The sequence below is a fragment of the Amia ocellicauda genome, chromosome 5 (genome assembly GCF_036373705.1).
Source record: "Amia ocellicauda isolate fAmiCal2 chromosome 5, fAmiCal2.hap1, whole genome shotgun sequence".
Classification (NCBI taxonomy): Eukaryota; Metazoa; Chordata; class Actinopteri; order Amiiformes; family Amiidae; genus Amia; species Amia ocellicauda.
The window spans coordinates 51,294,049-51,313,526 of record NC_089854.1 but is presented as its reverse complement, the minus strand read 5'-3'; the positions used below and the strand labels follow the sequence as shown (position 1 = coordinate 51,313,526).

Here is a 19,478-nt window from a genome sequence, read left to right as displayed (position 1 = left end):
CTTCCTCCTGGTGGCAGAAAATACACTCCGCAAATGAATTTCACCGGATTTATTTCCTACCCTAGTTATTCTGCATTAAAAACAAACAGTATCATGAGGAGCTGGGATTGATAGCTTCGCAAGAGATTACACTTACCATCATGCTCAACGTAAATCTCTGTCATGTAACTCATCGAGAAAACAATTCAGAGTGTGAGAGGTGCAGATTAGTTTAAGAATGATTGAACAAAACTGAAACATCCACTGTGTTCACAGAAATATGACAAGGTTTGTCCTCAATCAGGTAAATATTTGACTTCCATAAGTTCAGTACAGTATACCTTCATTACACCCAACACCTGAGAGAGATAGTTGCATACCCAACCAGTACAATTAAACCTTGGACACACAATACTCACCTCTTCCCATTCTGCGGTGAAAGACGGTGTCCTCTCCAAGCGTTTCCCTGGCTTGGGTTTGCTACTCAGGACCGGCTCGCAGCGGCTGGACCTGTACTCCTCCTCGATGGGCGAGCAGGAGATGAGGTTGGAGTCAGACTTGGAGATGTTCCTGCAGAGCTGTAGGTCCAGGACATTCTTGGGGATGGAACGCATCCTCCCTAAAGTGCAAGCGCGGTCCTCGAAACCTCCGGCTGTGCCACTTGCCCACTGCTCCCCGTTCCTCACATTCCTGGTGTTCAGGAAGTTGCCGGGGTCAGCCTGGTTGACTTTTGTGTGAAAAATAGTCCTGTACACAACTTGGGGTTTGGTTTCTTTGGTGCTCTTCAGCGCAGATGCATCACTGCTAGTTCGTAGCAAGTGCGCATTGCAGTCTGTCGTGTGCAGGAGGTTGGTGTTGTGGCTGCTGCCGGGCTCCGGGCCGCTATATTTCCTCACTTTACTATACAACTGGTAGGGGTTCTCCGGAGACTCGCAAGCAGGGGAAGAGCCGTGAAGAAGGCCAGCAAACTGCTCTGGGATGTGCCCTTCTGGGAGCTCCTCGTCGGCTGGGGCTTCACGCTGACAGAGAATCTCTTCTGACAGAAAACAAAAAAAAACAGGAGGGGAAGAGAGAGAGACAGAGAGATTACTTCACAAGCCTACGCAAGAACATTACTGTTTTAAATGCAATTATTTTGAGGGGGGGTTATTGGATTGACACAATGGGCATGGCCACCTGATCCATTTCATTTTGCAGCACATGCCCAGTGTTATTTTGTGTGTTTTTATGGCTGAGCTATTGAGCGAGTGACATGAGCTGAAATAATACACAAATGGATGTTTTCTAAATTCCCTCAATGTTCTGGTGCATTAAAGTGTGAGGATACAGAGTAACTACTTTCAGACATTACAGTACATGTCTGGAGAGTCTTCATGTTTTCTGCAAAGGGAAGATAAATTCATTTAACCCAGGGGGGGAAGAACCACTCATCTTCTGAAATCCATTCTTGAGGCATCTCACGGATCACAAACTGCTATCCGTAAAATGTAGTTTGGGACCTTTAATTGCTAATATTGAATTCACTGGACTGTCCTTAGTTGGACTGAGGTATAGATGATTACTATTATGAATGGTGACACAAAGGACATCATATATTAAAACTGCACTGCTATTAGTACCAAAGTAAATGCATATGAATATCTAATCCGTCATCACTTTAGGTGCATTTTATATGGCTCTTCTGAATTGTTTTTGGAAGCTACAAGGATGAACAACTAAATTAAAGTTAGAAATAATATAGAAACACAAAAATATTAAATTAAATTAAGTTAGATGTAAGATAGATGGATATATGATCGGATATAAACTATATTTATACTTGATGGTGACAGGAATTCTATCAAATTAACATTAGTGTGCTTGAAGTTAGTGTCAATTAATGAATATTATATTTTTTTACATAAACTGTGGATGACTTTCAGCAGGGGAAATACAAATACAATATAAAAGCACATTGCAGAAGCCAATGGATTTTTCCCACTGACTGAACATCTAAGAAACAGCTGATGGGAGCATGCTTTGATAAAGGGTTACCATAATGCTGTCCCATATTTGTGGGACATCTGTCTTGCAATTGTACAATACACACTCAGAATTCAGCCATCATCTTTAGTTTGTGGTTTAATGGGACTCAATGGCACTGTAGCATATGGTTGCACTGGGTGAATCATACTGTCTTGAGAAACCCCTGTTCTCAACTGTCATGAACCATCATCACTTAACCATGCTTTTAAGTACAACAATGTGACTTTCAGTGCGATTTTCCTCTTGGCCTAAATAGTAAATGAAGTGGAATGTAAAGATTGGCAATGCCCTCTCTTCAGAAAAGGGAGACGCTGCATTGTCTTGAGTAAATCAGGGGAAAAGGGAACCCTACTCTACTTTTGTTTTTTATATAAACCAGTTTTCTTAAGAGGATTTACATCCCTCATTTTCAACAACAGTGGGTGGCATCTGTAGCTCTTCACAATCTCTATTCTGTGGGGAGATAGATTCCTGTCCTGCACCCAGGATTTAAAGACCGGAAAGGTTCCTGTCCCTGGAAGAATCTGAGCTTGAGTGACTTGAGGCATTTCCAGGACAAAAGGCCTATTTGGTAACTCCATGTCAATACAGAAATACGCATTAGTTGTGACGGTCAGTTACATTGATCCAGGTTATCCAGTACAGGCTAGGCAAGGGTGTGAACCTGTATTAGTCACTTGTGGCAGGACCTGTATTATTACTGGGGCCTTGTTCTCCAGTATACACCAACAGCTTAATAGATTATTGATGTAACTTTGTAGTACGGCGCTGGTTGTGTGATACTGGAGCTTCCAACCCATTCCATTGCTGGATTTTGAATGATTGAATTGTTTGGTCAGTTAACCTAGTCAAGATGTGAACGGGAATGTACTTCAATGCTTGGTAGCTAGGAAAGTCTGCTGTTGGCATTTTTGCTGAGTCTAAACAGAACTCTAGGCTTCTTTAAAGCCAACAGCAAAAAGCACAGAGAGCACTACACAATACAGGTATCAATCCGGCTTATTAGACAAGCAGGGGGAAGATAGAATTTGTCATCTATCAAATACATTTGATATAGAAGGGTAGTAACTTCAACTAGGTTTTAAAGCACAAGCTTGCCACCTAAATGCAGAACTACAATGGAATGGAGAAATATCCCTTGGTGCATTGCAAACAATGCCACAACTTTGGTTCGATATTAATGGATTTAACAAACCCATTCCTGCTGTGTTCATGACATTTTGTTATTATTTCCTTTCCAATTGCCCTGCAATTCTCCTTAAATGTGTGAAAACTTTGTCGAAAATAGACCAAATGTGAAATATATTTTAATATTTTATTTGAATTTTGAATACATGAGAAGTGACTTTTTATTTTAATATTGATCGTTAGAGAAATTCCTTCTGAATGAGTGACAGCTTTGGAAATGGGAACTGGTAGAAAGTACTGCAAAACCATTGTTGTTATAAAAAGTAGTTTATCTGCAAACCTCAAATCTTAAGCCTTTGCTATTGCTTCGTCACCCTCTACTGCACTCAGTCTATGCATCATTATAATACAGATCATAGTTTCATTTTAACAGCAGCTTTATTATCCGCATCAGTGTTTTTTTTAGCATTATATCTCAAGATTTTTTGTTCTTGCTTTCACTTCAGATCATGAGATATAATACATATCTGAAAAGGGGAATCCAACCATCTGAAAAAAATGTGTAAATTGAGACTTGGTAATAAATAACAAAATAATATTAAAATCAGTAAATCAAACATCCCACCAGGGAATCCGAGCTCAATTGCATAGATTTATGGGTCCAGCTCTGAAGAATAAGCTCTTTTGGACATGTAATGGTTTGATATGTTATCTGAATAGAAATTCCAAGTGATAAGTAATTGGAGAGGACTTCAGTTTTAGTGAAGAATGAATAACAGGCAAAGCAAAATTTCTCAGATCTCGATCATCTACTGTGGGCTTACATTGTCAAGATGTATAAAGAGTGTAACAGTCGCTGTAAACAGGCTTAAAGGAGATAAAGATCAAATTACAGGCGCTCAGAGAAGGAGGAGTTGTTAGATATGGTAAGAAAGCAGGGATACATCTGCTTGTACAGCTTTTCTACCCTCGGAGCTCACACAGCCAGAACGGTTTAATTTTGGGGAGTATTTATCTTCCTGGACAGCAAAATGACACACAGTGCTCAGCTGCATATGAATATGGTAAGCAAGAGTTTCTTGGTAGGGAAATCCAACGTGTCAAATTCAAAGAAGGAATCCTTGTTCAATTACTTTGTAAGTATGGAGAGATAGGTTAACCAATACTATGATTCGCAGCTAACTGTAAAAACAAAGAATGCACAGGACAATACACAATCCATTACTGAGACTTTAACAGAAATTTACAGGAGATGTTGTGCAGTAGCCTCTTTTAATCCAACACTCTATAGTACACCTTTCTAGGTGAAAGTTCCCCCACTTTCTCCGACAAGCTTCCTGCAATGTATAATAGCACATATGTGTCCCTAGCCATTTTAGGAAAGCACCAGTTTTATCCAAAGATTTAAGGTAATTAAAACAAAAACTTTTGTACCAGGAAGATTGGAAATGGAGAAAATGATCAAAAGCAATCTATGTAATCCAAGGCAAATTGGGTAAATAGGTGGCAGTGTCTAGAACATTGTGAATAGGTTGTAACATCTACATCTGCATCTTTATTGTGTATATATATATATATATATATATATATATATATATATATATATATATATATATATATATATATTTTTTTTTTTTTGTATGCATTATTTATACCTTGTCTAGCACTGTCTAGGCTGGGAATAGATAAAGAGGTCACTGTCCAGATGTACCTCATTTGAGGAGAGGGGAAAATGTATTTATTAACTGTTAGAAGCTCTTGATATTAATCTGAAGAACAAAGACATAGAGACTAAAGGTTAAAGACATATTTTCATTATTCAAGTAAAAATAACTACATGCATTAGACAAAATGGAAATACATTAATACAAATTATAAAATTATAAAGCTACAGCTCTCAAATTTTCACTAATTCATATTTAATCACATTAAAATGACATAAAACATTATATTACATATTAGTTTAATTCTAGCAGAATTGGTGTAAAATAATTCCAAGGAAATCCTTCAATCAAATATTGTTTTAATAACAATTTCAGCAATTCAGTACAAAACAATTGTACAAAACTGTAGAAAAAAAAAAAAAAAAAACTTTGCCATAGTTTTCTGCTTCTTCATTATAAAATGTACAGAAAAAGGTCACATGGAAATGAAGTTAGATCATCAGATTAATTTAACCTGAAAAAGTGAATAAAGTGAATAGAAAATCTGCACTGCATTTTATAGACGTTTAAAGGCATAGGCTCAATAAGTGGTGAAGTTGAGGCTATATGCAGGCATATGCTGTATGCCCACTTAAACTGAAAGGAATTTTGTGTATGCCCACTTAATTTCAGAAGATCTTATTTATACCCTTGCATAAATCCCTAAATGTCACCCCCCCTCTAAGGAATTAGAGTATACCTGCTACTTCACTACAGCACTGGGCTCAATATAAGAACTAATACCATATTACCGCAGGTCACCCATTTCTTCTCAATGAGCCAGTTGCTCAGACAAACCAGTCTTAACATTTTCAGAAGATAATGCTGTACTTTTCTATATTATTATTAAATACAAAATGTATTTATTGTACAGCGCCTTGACTAGCACTTTGAACATTAGCAAGTTTGGCTTTTAGGCGATAGCTCAAATGTTGTGGTTCTACAAATATTGAAATATACCAGGGGTACTCAATTAGATAAACCCGCGGGCCAATTTGTGAATTTTATGACAGGGGGCGGGCCATGTACAGAAGGTTAACAGAAAAATAGAAACTCATACATAACTTTAACTGAAAATATGTAGTCTGTGGGTTACAAACATAGTAGTATCAGTGTTAGTAATTTAACAAAGTTTATTAAATTGTCAAAAAAATATAAGTGTTACCTTTGTTTGTATCTAATGGGAGAGGTGGCATCGTTGAACTCTGGCCAGCTTTGTAAAGACTGGTTTGTAGGTGGTTAGGGCAAGGCACAGGCACTGCTGGAGATAATCATCCGTGACGTGATTATGGTGTTGTTTTTTTTATAATGTTAATACAATAAAACACGAATTCACATAGGTACGTCGATCCAAACATTGTTAAAAGAAAGACTGCTAAGTTACAGCTATTCTTAAATTGATCAGCATATTGAGTCCAGAAATCACAAAGTCCAACTTCTGTGAATGTAGCTTTCAATATATTTGAACTCTGGAGACTTAAAATTTCGAACTGAAAGGTGTCTTCATCAATTGAATGCGGAATCTTCTTTGCCTCAGAAGAGCAAGATATGAAAAGAGCATCTTTTGGAATTGCAAAGTTCTCAAATCTCATTTGAAAGTTTTTCTTGAGATTGTTCACGAATTCATAAAGATTTTAAGTTTCCTCATGTTGCCGATGTTGTAAGCTAGAAGTTGAGCGTTTACTAATTACATCACAAAGTCCATAGTTCTTTTCAATTCACCTGACAATTTACCAAACAGGACAGTTTGGTGAATTATACAGTAAAGAGTGTTTAATGAAGGGTGAATTTTCCTTGTCATGGAGGGGGCTCGGTCTGTAACAAGCAGGTATACTTTGTTCAGGTCTAATCAATGCTGATTAAAAAAGCCATTAACTTAAAAATAAAAAAATATAAAAAATCCTATAGTGTAGGTTTCTAGTGGAATTAAGTACAACAATTCTTTGAAATTTTCACCATCAAAATCGAACAAACAACGATAGCTGGGCAGTGTTATTATTATTGTTATTATTATTATTATTTTTGTCATTTAGCTGATGCTCTTATCCAGGGCGACTTACAGTTGTACCCATTTATACAGCTGGGCATTTTACTGGAGCAATCTAAGTGAAGTACCTTGCTCAAGGGTACAACAGCACTGCCCCAGCCGGGATTCAAACCCACAACAGTCATGAGTCCAGAGCCCTAACCACTACTCCACAGTGCTGCCAGTACTGTGTTGGCAGAACCACGTGATTCGTCAACTGCAAGAGACACGTACTTGGTGTTTTTTCATTCAGACAGTAGCGCTAACAGGCAATCTTCAACTCTTCGTGTCGCTGTAGAATCAGCTTGACGAGGTTGAGAATGTCATCTTTGTTTTTGTCTCCGGCCAACAGCTCGTCCAGCAATTCTAACATGCACTCCTTTACAAACTCGGAATCCAGGAATGGATTTTTATTTTTAGCCAGTGCCCACATTCCCTGTAGAGAAGCAGCTGTTGCTTCTTCCTGCACAGTCGATGATGTTGTGAAAATCAAATTTGACGTTTGATAGGAAGACTTCAGACTTTCAATTTTGCCGCATCTTAAGACACTGATAGCAGGATAGGCCACATTGAAATTACTGTATTTTGATTCAAAAGTGGTGCCTCAAGTTAGTGACCTTGCAGACTACTACAGTGGCTTGGCAAATTAAACCAATGTTTTGCATTTGAATTAGATGGCAAAATAAAAATTAAATCTGTCGTCCAATTTAGATTAAATGCACGGTTTTCACTATCCACTTTCTGACGTTTACTCCCACTTGAACTCATTTTTGACTTCACTTCCATCACACTATGAATAAAGGTGGCATGTCCAAGCTACTGCAACTGATGTAATCACGGGACCATACTATCCAATAGGGGAGGAATAAAGCAAATTGTTAGGGAGCACATTTGACCTATGGTTTCTAAGTTGTATGTGCTTCCTTGACGAATTTAATAATTTATTATCATCGCATTTTATTTATTTTGTAATATTATTTTGGTCAACTGGCTGGGCCATTCTGAAAGCATCTGTGGGCTGCCTATTGAGTACCACTGAAATACACCTTTACAGAGATTACATATCACTTGGTTTTTGTCCGTTGAACCATCCAAAAGTGTTTTATAGCTGAAACAGCCATTCATTAATTCACCTTTCTTCTAGATCACAATCGCTTCTATGGTTCAACTACGTACAACTGTACAAATTACATTAACAAATATTAAAGCATTATGTGTTAATGTGCTAATATATAGATTAGGGACTTGCAGTATTTAACCTAGTGAAGAAACATAGCTATAGGATTATACATCTCATTGGAAAGTCACTTAAAACCAACAATGATAAAGATAAAATAAAATAATGAAACAGGTGCAGGTAGGTTAAAGACTAACTCAATTATTCAAAGTGCCCTCCAAGCTGTCTACTTAAAGATAAAGAAAGTGGCCAGTGTCAGGATATAAGCTGTCTCTCGCAGTGGGAGGCCTGAGGGTTGCTGTTAAGATGCTGTGAGATTGCTCTGGTCAGTAGAGACTCACTTTCAGATAGCATCACAACTCTGGTGCCTCCTGTGTCCATTGGGATTCGCCGGAGGTCAGAAGAAACTAAGCATGTCCTTCTGTACAGTACTGGGACTGCAAAGGACACCGCTGATAACAAATCCAGTCCCTACTGTTCTGAAACTTACAAAGAGAATTTGGTAGGCACTTATTGTGCGTGTGTGTTTTTCTGAATTACATTCTTCGTATACAATGTGCATGAGTATTAAAATACATATCACCGAACCCCTCCAGACGTTTTCCCATATGTACCTGTAGTATCAATATCAGCTTGCTCTGATTTCTTTTCTGTTTAGTGCCAATAAATGATAATGGGAAAACTTCCCTCTGAGAATCTGAATGAGACAAAATCTCTAACACCACAAGCTACGAAATCTGATGAAACAATGATTGATCTCCTGACACTGTCCATCTTAACTTGACTGAACCCGATTAACTCAATGAGTAGATTTAATAGACACACTCTATTCTCTTGGGTAGACAAAAAAAATACTTTTCCTACAGGTCCTCACAGAATGTTGATAGTTCAATATACCTCATGATCCCTTTGGCACCTGACTTAACACATAGCATAAACCAGGAGCTGCCATTGGGAAACATTGCATGTTATCTTCCAATCAGCACATTGCTAATGTCTAACACTAATGTCCTAATGCACCGCCCCCTGCTCTCATTCAACACTTCCCCACTTCCTTTTGTTTGCCACAAATAACACGCAAAAAGTCAACACTACTTTATAAGAAGCAAACTTTACCCTTAGAAGCACACAGGATTCCCCATAAATTAGACTACGGTTTCCAAATAGCAAGAAAATGGTTTGGAAAATGCTTACTTTGAATCAACGTGATTTATATGAGTGATGTATGTGTGGCACAATATACTGTATATAGACGATGACACTTCCTGGATAATGATCAAAGTGTTTCTTAATAGGGGACTGACAGGATGTAAAAGACTTGCAAATGGAAGTCTATTTAGAAAATCAATCCAGGAGAGCTTTTCTCAGCGTCTAAACCAACTAAAACACTTCTTTGTGCACCACAGACTTATCAGTCAGAAAGAGAAACAAATTATTTAAATACTCTGCCAACTTTAAAGCCTTTTCACCAACAAATTGAGTTAACAGGATATTTCTGAACACCAGATTACCAGAAAAAGAGACCTTACCACGGTACAGTATATAATATATATATATATATATATATATATATATATATACACTCACCTAAAGGATTAGTAGGAACACCATACTAATACTGTGTTTGACCCCCTTTCGCCTCCAGAACTGCCTTAATTCTACGTGGCATTGATTCAACAAGGTGCTGAAAGCATTCTTTAGAAATGTTGGCCCATATTGATAGGATAGCATCTTGCAGTTGATGGAGATTTGTGGGATGCACATCCAGGGCACGAAGCTCCCGTTCCACCACATCCCAAAGATGCTCTATTGGGTTGAGATCTGGTGACTGTGGGGGCCAGTTTAGTACAGTGAACTCATTGTCATGTTCAAGAAAACAATTTGAAATGATTCGACCTTTGTGACATGGTGCATTATCCTGCTGGAAGTAGCCATCAGAGGATGGGTACATGGTGGTCATAAAGGGATGGACATGGTCAGAAACAATGCTCAGGTAGGCCGTGGCATTTAAACGATGCCCAATTGGCACTAAGGGGCCTAAAGTGTGCCAAGAAAACATCCCCCACACCATTACACCACCACCACCAGCCTGCACAGTGGTAACAAGGCATGATGGATCCATGTTCTCATTCTGTTTACGCCAAATTCTGACTCTACCATCTGAATGTCTCAACAGAAATCGAGACTCATCAGACCAGGCAACATTTTTCCAGTCTTCAACTGTCCAATTTTGGTGAGCTTGTGCAAATTGTAGCCTCTTTTTCCTATTCGTAGTGGAGATGAGTGGTACCCGGTGGGGTCTTCTGCTGTTGTAGCCCATCCGCCTCAAGGTTGTACGTGTTGTGGCTTCACAAATGCTTTGCTGCATACCTCGGTTGTAACGAGTGGTTATTTCAGTCAAAGTTGCTCTTCTGTCAGCTTGAATCAGTGGGCCCATTCTCCTCTGACCTCTAGCATCAACAAGGCATTTTCACCCACAGGACTGCCGCATACTGGATGTTTTTCCCTTTTCACACCATTCTTTGTAAACCCTAGAAATGGTTGTGCGTGAAAATCCCAGTAACTGAGCAGATTGTGAAATACTCAGACCGGCCCGTCTGGCACCAACAACCATGCCACGCTCAAAATTGCTTAAATCACCTTTCTTTCCCATTCAGACATTCAGTTTGGAGTTCAGGAGATTGTCTTGACCAGGACCACACCCCTAAATGCATTGAAGCAACTGCCATGTGATTGGTTGGTTAGATAATTGCATTAATGAGAAATTGAACAGGTGTTCCTAATAATCCTTTAGGTGAGTGTATATATATATATATATATATATATATATATATATATATATATAAAAGGGCAGGCCTAGCTGTTTGCATCACAACTTGTTTTGGGATTTGTTTCTCAAGTTAAAGAGGGAACCTATAGTATATACATGAAGAGTCTTCAAGAATGCTTCTTACTTGCTTCAGAAAAAATGAAAATCCTTCTAAAATGTTTTTGTCCACAGAGTTGCAACAAAAAATGCTTTATATTCTACGCTGTCACATGCAAGAGCTTACAACTATTAATTATATCTGCTCTGATTGTTGTGTTTTTTTTGAGAGACAACAGCTATATGAATACACAGAAGCAAATCAGACCACAGAAGAACATCCAGTCCTCAGTGTTACTGTCAGTGTCAGTGCTGAGTACCTTATCTCGTCTGAACCGCCTCTGCACCAACCTTTCCACGTTGCGTCACCGGTTCCTACAAATCATCCTTTCTCTCGGCAGCTGCTGCAGCAACAGGTGTGTTTGTAGCCATGGAAACCTTTTTCATGTTTCTGGATTTCTCTATGAAAAGCTTTGGGACATCGTCATGTTTGTTCACCAGAATAAAATAAAGGCAAATTATGTCAAATAATACATCAAGGTAAAATTCCAGTATGCAAGATAAACTTTTTGTGCTCTTCAGGATTGCCAACAGACACGCCTAAATACATCAGTGGTATGGTTTCCTGCAGTCAGCCATTCTGTAAGAGAGTATTTGTGCACTGAACTGCATTTCTACAAAAATAGTGTTGCTAGTGCTATGTACATCTGGACTAGGAGAAGTGTTCCTTCTGCGCTTTAGTGCAAGGATTTTGTGGCCACAATCAATCTAAATTAATTACGGATACCTTGTGCTGTAGACTTCATGCACTGCAATTTAAATGTCAGTGCACATAAGAACCAGTTTAAGATTTTCAATGCCTCTTCAAATACATATAATTACTTAAATTAGATAGTTTATCCTACTGTGAATAGTACCAGTAGTTCTATATATGTTAGGCAGGCTTAGAAGGGTAACACTGGATATAAATCATTCCTGAACACTTGAATGTACACGTGTAAAAACTCACTATAAATTTGAATTTAAACATCTTTGATATGATATTTGTCTAGGTGCATAGCAGAACAAAGCTATTATCAAAATGTTAAAAAAAATGTTTAATTTGAATGTATTAATGTCCATAGCATGGCACCTAACATTTTGAACCAATCCTGTTTATTTCCCAGAGGGCTTCGCTTTCTTTGCAACTATAAAAGTGACCTGAGAAAACAACGTTCCCTCTGGATATTACACTTCCTTCTGCTGAAATGTAAAGGGCTCGACATCCTTGTTAGTTTCATATAAGTGGTGACCAGAGTTTCACGGCTTTTGCCTTGATGTTACATAAACACATTAAAGAGCATTTCCGGGGGGGTGGGTGCTGCTATCACTGCCTTTACTGACATCAGGGCAGAAATCCAGTTTCTTCATCGCTTGTAATCACAGTCAGAAGCGGTGCTTGTCCAAGCCAGACCAAACCTCCTTCAGATCCTCAGCTTGAACTGCCTTCACACTTGTTTACCATGCACCCACAACCACGTAATCCCTGCTAACATCCCCTGCCATTCATGCATCGAAAAAGTAAAAAAAGCAGAATCTTCAGCTGAACTCATCCAGGGCTAATCGAGAAAGAAAAAGGACCATCTTTACAGTAATGTTTTTATAATATCTATTTAACATGCAGCCGTCTGTCACGATACAGAAAAAGAATGTTGTACTTTTTGTTTTCTTGAAACACCGTACAATAAAAGTTAAAAGCTAACTAATGTCTCCTAAGGGAGCTGTTCCTCTACTGACATGGTATTTAACAATACATGAATACAGCTTTGCTGAATGAACACCTGCTAAAAAAGCATGTTCAACCTCTTGTAAATCCTAGTTCTTCTTTAATGCTCGCCTTGTCTGGCAGGATGTCAAGTCATTCTCACACAGAATAGCGGTTTAAATCACTTGAAGATCTTATGCTTTTAATCAGCCATCCACTCCCCTCTGACACTCATTTTAATTGAAAACTGCCTTTATAGTACATCTGTGAAACAAACTCTGAAGCTGGGCAGGTTTCAATGGATTGTCATTAAGAGCCCCCTTTTTTAGAAACCTAGATTGTCCAAGAGCGTGTTTTCTGTGCATCACTCATTTTGTGGCCACATTAACTTCGGAAAATCCACAATCAAAACCCTCCCACGCCTGCTGGATCTGCAAAAAATAACTGTGCATGGTATTCTCCTCCAAATGAGATGGCAGCCAGCAGTTTGGGATATACAGCATGGGTCCCTAGATTTCCCTCACAGAATTTAATCTGAAACTCATTGAGTTGAGCTTTGAATCCACCTCCTATAATGTTTAAATACAAGCCTAGCACAATAAGGATAATTTGAAAATCGTAGGTCTATTTCATAGTGCGTGTCCCTTAAATATCTACTGTATTCCTCAAGTTTAAAATCCACATGTAAAAGCATTCAAATAAATGAATACATATCTATATTGTAAAAGCAAGTAGAGAAAATGATCTGCTCAATAAAAACCAGGAGTGCGAAAAGAAGGAGATAAAACTCCCAACTCCCCTCAGTTTTATTCTGAATCAGCAATTTGGTTTTAATTCTCTTTCAGGGCTGTTCCTGTCAGCACTACAATTGAAAGATGTCAGAAACATGGAAGGCATAATTTGTCAGCCGTTAAGACTGCTGAGCTGGGCAAGAGTCCCTAAATTTCCCTCTTACATGTATCTGGATTTTTAATGTAGTTTTTCCTTCTCCGCAGTCTTTTCGGTCTTCAGTTTACCAAGTTTACCCCAGTTTACTATTAAGTTTTATTTAAAAAAATAAGTTTACTGTTAAAGGTAGTAGGGATACTTTATCACTATTATCTACAAGCTATTTCATTCCAGGAAAATCCAGCCAGAGGTTTTCAAAGTCAACAAACAATGCACCACTATAACCATTACTTATTTTCATATACTTTAAACTCATTCTACTCACATATGACTATGATGCTGTTTTAGAAGTGGTTTTAGTTCTTTCCCACTACTTTTCCCGAATACTGTAAGTTCTGTGTTCCTGGATAAAACCAGATTTCATGGATTATGAATGATTCTGTTTTTCAAGGATAACAACGCAGAATGAAAAAAAAATACTATGTTTATTAACCACTTTTCCCAGATAACTGTTGATATGCCCTTTGAATAGGGAACAATGGACATGTTGCACTTTATTCTATTTTCTGAGGCAGTTTATTCTCTGATATTAAATAAACCAAACACCATCAGATCTGCCGGTCACATACAAGACTAGGAATTTGGGAAAGAAGAGGAAAAAAACAACATGCTCAACAGTTATATAAATATTTATCAGCTTATTTTCTTGATAAATATAAGCCAGTCAGACTTTATTCCCCTTGTCATTTCACCACCCAAATTTCCCAGAATGCATTATTCATTTTGTTGGAAATAAATAAGTATCTCGTGATCTGTAAAAGGAAATGTTTGTATTGTCAACAGGCATATAATTTCTATAAAAGGTGCAGCTGTTCTTTAAAAAAATTAAATTGGTATAGTATTAAGAGCAATTTCTGCCAGCTACTATGATGCATTATAATATTAATTGAACACTTTGTACACTGGTGCAAAATATTATTTATACATTCACACTCAATGAAGGTTCAGCTCCAAAAAATAGGATTACTGACTGAGCTTTAATGCTACCATAAACTTTAGGGCAATGCAGGGACAATTGTATATATGTGTTTGTGCGCCTCTATATGTATTTTACTTTTTAAGCTATAAACAGCTTCATACAAAAATAAAACTAATAAAAAGGTAGATGTTAATAAAGGACATTTAAATTAGATGCCTGCTATGAATTAGTAATAAGCAAGCTGACCTATTTCCTGATTCTTTTTTCGTTTTATTAATCAGACAACTGAATGTTATTGCAAAACTGATACAACATTAAATTAGTTTTGAAAGAAAGTTTTGACAGTTTATCCTCTTGCTCGACCTGGAGTTTTTATTTCAGAGCCTATTAAGTAAGATTAAGGGCTGATCAGATAGAGATTTCTTTAAAGACTTCAGCAGATGCAGAGTAATTCAGCGTTCAGGGATATTGATTCAAAATCTGGAAGCAAAAAATAAAATACAATCACCCAAAATAAAAAAAATAAAAATCCCCCCAAATTAAAAACCTCTCTCTCTCGGTGTAGTCAATGCAGGAAAAGTCTACAGAGCCGTTTGTACTGAAATTAAATATGGGATAAGACAAGACTGAAGCAGGTCATTCAAATGTAAAATTTCAGACAGAAAATCATAGATATGTCCTGACTTGGGATTCTATAGACATGGGCTCCTCATAGCCCAGGAATAACGTTTTATTTAAAATTATATTGTAGCAATTGGTTTCTCCCTCTGAAAGCGACTGCAAAGTAGGTGTCTTAATGGATTCACCTTGTGTCCTCCAATATCCTGTGATGGCTGTTTTAGATAATCAACGTATTTGCATGTATTTAAAAGAAAACCACTGTAAACACTGAGATACATACTGAGGTAAAGGGGTGAAGATCTGATTTGTGACCATGAGGTTCAACTTTTTATTAAATAATCAGGGATTTAGAAGAAATCACCTTTACAATACATCACTCGCAATTTTATGTGCGTCACTTTTTGTTGACAGTCAGAGAAACAGAAAACAGTGTGTGGGCAGCTGACAGCTATCAACTGTAATTCAATCCTCAGCACATGCAAGCTGCATGCAAGGAAAGAGCAGGAGACACAAAAAGGGGAAATGTATTAGGGTGATATCAAATCCCCACATGTGGTTTCTTGTACGGCTTGTTCCCTAGATTTCAGACAGCCAGAAAGATGTTCAGCTCAATTTTTAACTTAGTTTCACATTGTTTTACAGCTTGATCGTATACTGATCTCTTCCAGTGTGACTCAATATTACCCGAGGAGGATTTGGGGGGAGGTTGGGTGTTAGGGGGAATACAGAACAAAAAAAACAGCAACATACAAACAAACATTAAAAAGAAAAAAAAAAAAACACTCAAGGTGTGCTGTTTGCTATACTGTGCCTTTTTAAAAGCAGTGCTCCCTTACAAAGTCATATTCAATCAAAAAAAAAAAAGCAAAATGTTTTAATGTCAGAATCATTATTTCCCACATAAGCGGTACCAACTGTGGGATTCTAATGTGATCTATGTCGATGAATAGTCCTCCCACCCAGGCTCTCCTCCTCCACACCAACCCCCTCAGCAAACAAATCCCACTGCTGAGCTGGCTGCCAATATTTCAGCCTGCCTGCGCTCTCACCACAGAAATAATTTATTTTGAATGCGAGCTCCACGTCCGCACCTACCACGGTCTTTCATGACCCCATATCTGCAGGTTGCGCACTCAGTGGAGAGGGTGTAGGACAAGCTAAGTACTCGCAGACTAAAGTACAGCCTTAATTAACCCCCACAAACATTTTGCGAAGGTGCCTTGTTGGCCACCCTCTCCGACATAAGTCACACGAAAACCCCCGATGCTAGACCACAATGCACCTCTCCCCTAAGCATTCCTCAGCTCATTTTATATGTATTAAAAGCCACTCAATCGAAATACATTGAGCCTTGCTGGGTCTACTGCATTCGACAATGGCAAGCAGTTGAAGTAGAGAAATATATTTTTCATAAACAAAGCTGAGAAATCTTTACCCGTTTCATATATTTTTCGAAAGAGCATTTTATGTGCCTTCTGCCATTAAAGAGCATCACTTCTCTACATGAAATGCATAGCTTACAAACAAAGGGATTAGGAAATTCAGCCTGAAGGAAGTGAATTATTTTTCTGTACTCAAAAGAAAACTATTTTTGCACACACCTGCTTTTATTATATTACCGTGGCAGAACTGGTCCATACTGAGCTTCTTGCATGCAATTGTCTTAAATTGAGAAACTCCAAAAGTATACACTTTATTTTCTTATTTGTTTCCAGGTTAGCTGGTACTCCATTAGAAAACATATTATCTATGTATAAACTATGAACTTGATCATGCAAAAGCCGACTGATCTTCCCTGTTCTCAGTGCTGAGTTTACCGATGTTAGTCTTTGAGACAAAGGCACACAGACAGAGGAATCAGCCTGGGAAATGGAAAGCTTAACACCAACCCAAACCAACATCTAACCCAATTTTATCCCTTAACTAGAGTGCAAAAGGTAGCTATATAAGTATTAATATTACTCCTAAATGTAATTGTAAGATCATTTCTACCTGCACTCATAGCCCCAATTAGCTCCAAATCAGCAATTACTACAAGCAGAACCATACATCTGTAAACTCTATTGTTGCTCTTTCCTTGTAATGAAATAACCTTTCTCAAGCCCAAGTGGAAGGAGCTCACAGACCACAGACACAGAATGTCAGAAGCGCAAATATCTAAACTATTTTTTTATTTATTTCTTTATTTTATTAAAGCTTAGTATCTAATCATGACTAGTCTTTGCAAATAAATCTAATTTCTTGTGACCTAAATTAGATTAGAACTAAAGTCTCCAAAGGGAAATAACTAAATGTCTGTTGAGCTGTGTCTCCATTAAAGATTATTTAATTATCAAATACTTTAAATGTATTTATGATTTCAAGAAGAGAGTAATCCTCTGTGCCCTTGGGGAGGAGCTAATATGTAATAATTAGCTGTGGCATTGCTATGAAGTTTGTAAACCTGGCATGTTTTTCTTCATGTCAAAATTACTTCCCCAGTATCTTTAAAATGAATTTATATCGAGACAAGGGAAAATGCAATTAGAGTAAACTATATTTATTTACAATATGCATATTACAGCATATTTCAGATCCTAAATGGCAACTGGATTTTATCTATAATGAAAATGTGATAATACATCAATTTGTTATAAAGATCTTCAAAAGTAATTTTACTGATTTTATTATTTTTAAATAAATTATGGTTTTCCATTTCCAGTACACCAAAGAACCATTTTTATCATCAACACCATGATGGCCATCTCCTGTTGTTTTAAATTACTGGAACAGTAAACAATAGACTAATTCAAGACCAACGAACAAAGGAATACAAAAGGAGAGATCACAGAAAAGGGTCGACCTAAATTACAGTTCCTGGTGAAAACAGGATGTTGGGCAGAAGAGGGTGATGTGCTCAAATTAAAAAGGAGCAAAATTAGCAACGGTTACAGTACAGACTTCAATGTAACATTGTACATTGGAGATAATGAGAGATGTGCATCATGTAGAACTTTTTAAAATAGATATTATATGAGCACAGAGTCCAGGAGAAATAGGTCAAATTCAGTATTTTTCAAATGATAGGACCCTCTCTACAGTAGAGCTAGAGCTAGTGAACAGCCTGTTTGACAGTAATTTTGTTAATTTTTGTTGTTGTTTTTAAGACATTTAATGGGATCTGTGATGCTCTATCACTCATTTATGTAAAATGAGTTACAAATATGCTATTTAATGATATACAGTGAGGGAAAAAAGTATTTGATCCCCTGCTGATTTTGTATGTTTGCCCACTGACAAAGAAATGATCAGTCTATAATTTTAATGGTAGGTGTATTTTAACAGTGAGAGACAGAATAACAACAAAAAAATCCAGAAAAACGCATTTCAAAAAAGTTATAAATTGATTTGCATGTTAATGAGGGAAAAAAATATTTGACCCCTTCGACTTAGTACTTGGTGGCAAAACCCTTGTTGGCAATCACAGAGGTCAGACGTTTCTTGTAGTTGGCCACCAGGTTTGTACACATCTCAGGAGGGATTTTGTCCCACTCCTCTTTGCAGATCCTCTCCAAGTCATTAAGGTTTCAAGGCTGACGTTTGGCAACTTGAACCTTCAGTTCCCTCCACAGATTTTCTATGGGATTTAGGTCTGGAGACTGGCTAGGCCACTCCAGGACCTTAATGTGCTTCTTCTTGAACCACTCCTTTGTTGCCTTGGCTGTGTGTTTTGGGTCATTGTCATGCTGGAATACCCATCCACGACCCATTTTCAATGCCCTGGCTGAGGGAAGGAGGTTCTCACCCAAGATTTGACGGTACATGGCCCCGTCCATCGTCCCTTTGATGCGGTGCAGTTGTCCTGTCCCCTTAGCAGAAAATCACCCCCAAAGCATAATGTTTCCACCTCCATGTTTGACGGTGGGGATGGTGTTCTTGGCATTCCTCCTCCTCTAAACATGGCGAGTTCAGTTGATGCCAAAGAGCTCGATTTTGGTCTCATCTGACCACAACACTTTCACCCAGTTCTCCTCTGAATCATTTAGATGTTCATTGGCAAACTTCAGACGGGCCTGTACATGTACTTTCTTGAGCAGGGGGACCTTGCGGGCGCTGCAGGATTTCAGTCCTTCACGGCGTAGTGTGTTGCCAATTGTTTTCTTGGTGACTATGGTCCCAGCTGCCTTGAGATCATTAACAAGATCCTCCCATGTAGTTCTGGGCTGATTCCTCACCGTTCTCATGATCATGGAAACTCCACGAGGTGAGATCTTGCATGGAGCCCCAGACTGAGGGAGACTGACAGTTATTTTGTGTTTCTTCCATTTGCGAATAATCGCACCAACTGTGGTCACCTTCTCAC

At 38.0% G+C, this 19,478-nt stretch overlaps 1 protein-coding gene across 9 annotated transcripts in view; it reads right to left on the bottom strand.

The window, feature by feature from the left end:
- anks1b (ankyrin repeat and sterile alpha motif domain containing 1B) overlaps positions 1 to 19,478 on the bottom strand; it is a 300,917-nt gene that overhangs the window by 69,431 nt on the left and 212,008 nt on the right. For 8 of the 9 annotated variants that reach the window (XM_066705629.1, XM_066705625.1, XM_066705627.1 and 5 more), the window contains one exon: positions 399 to 1,015. In XM_066705629.1, coding sequence (XP_066561726.1) covers positions 399 to 1,015 — 617 coding nt within the window. The remainder of the gene's footprint in view (positions 1 to 398; positions 1,016 to 19,478) is intronic. The other variant, XM_066705626.1, reaches the window with a different exon arrangement.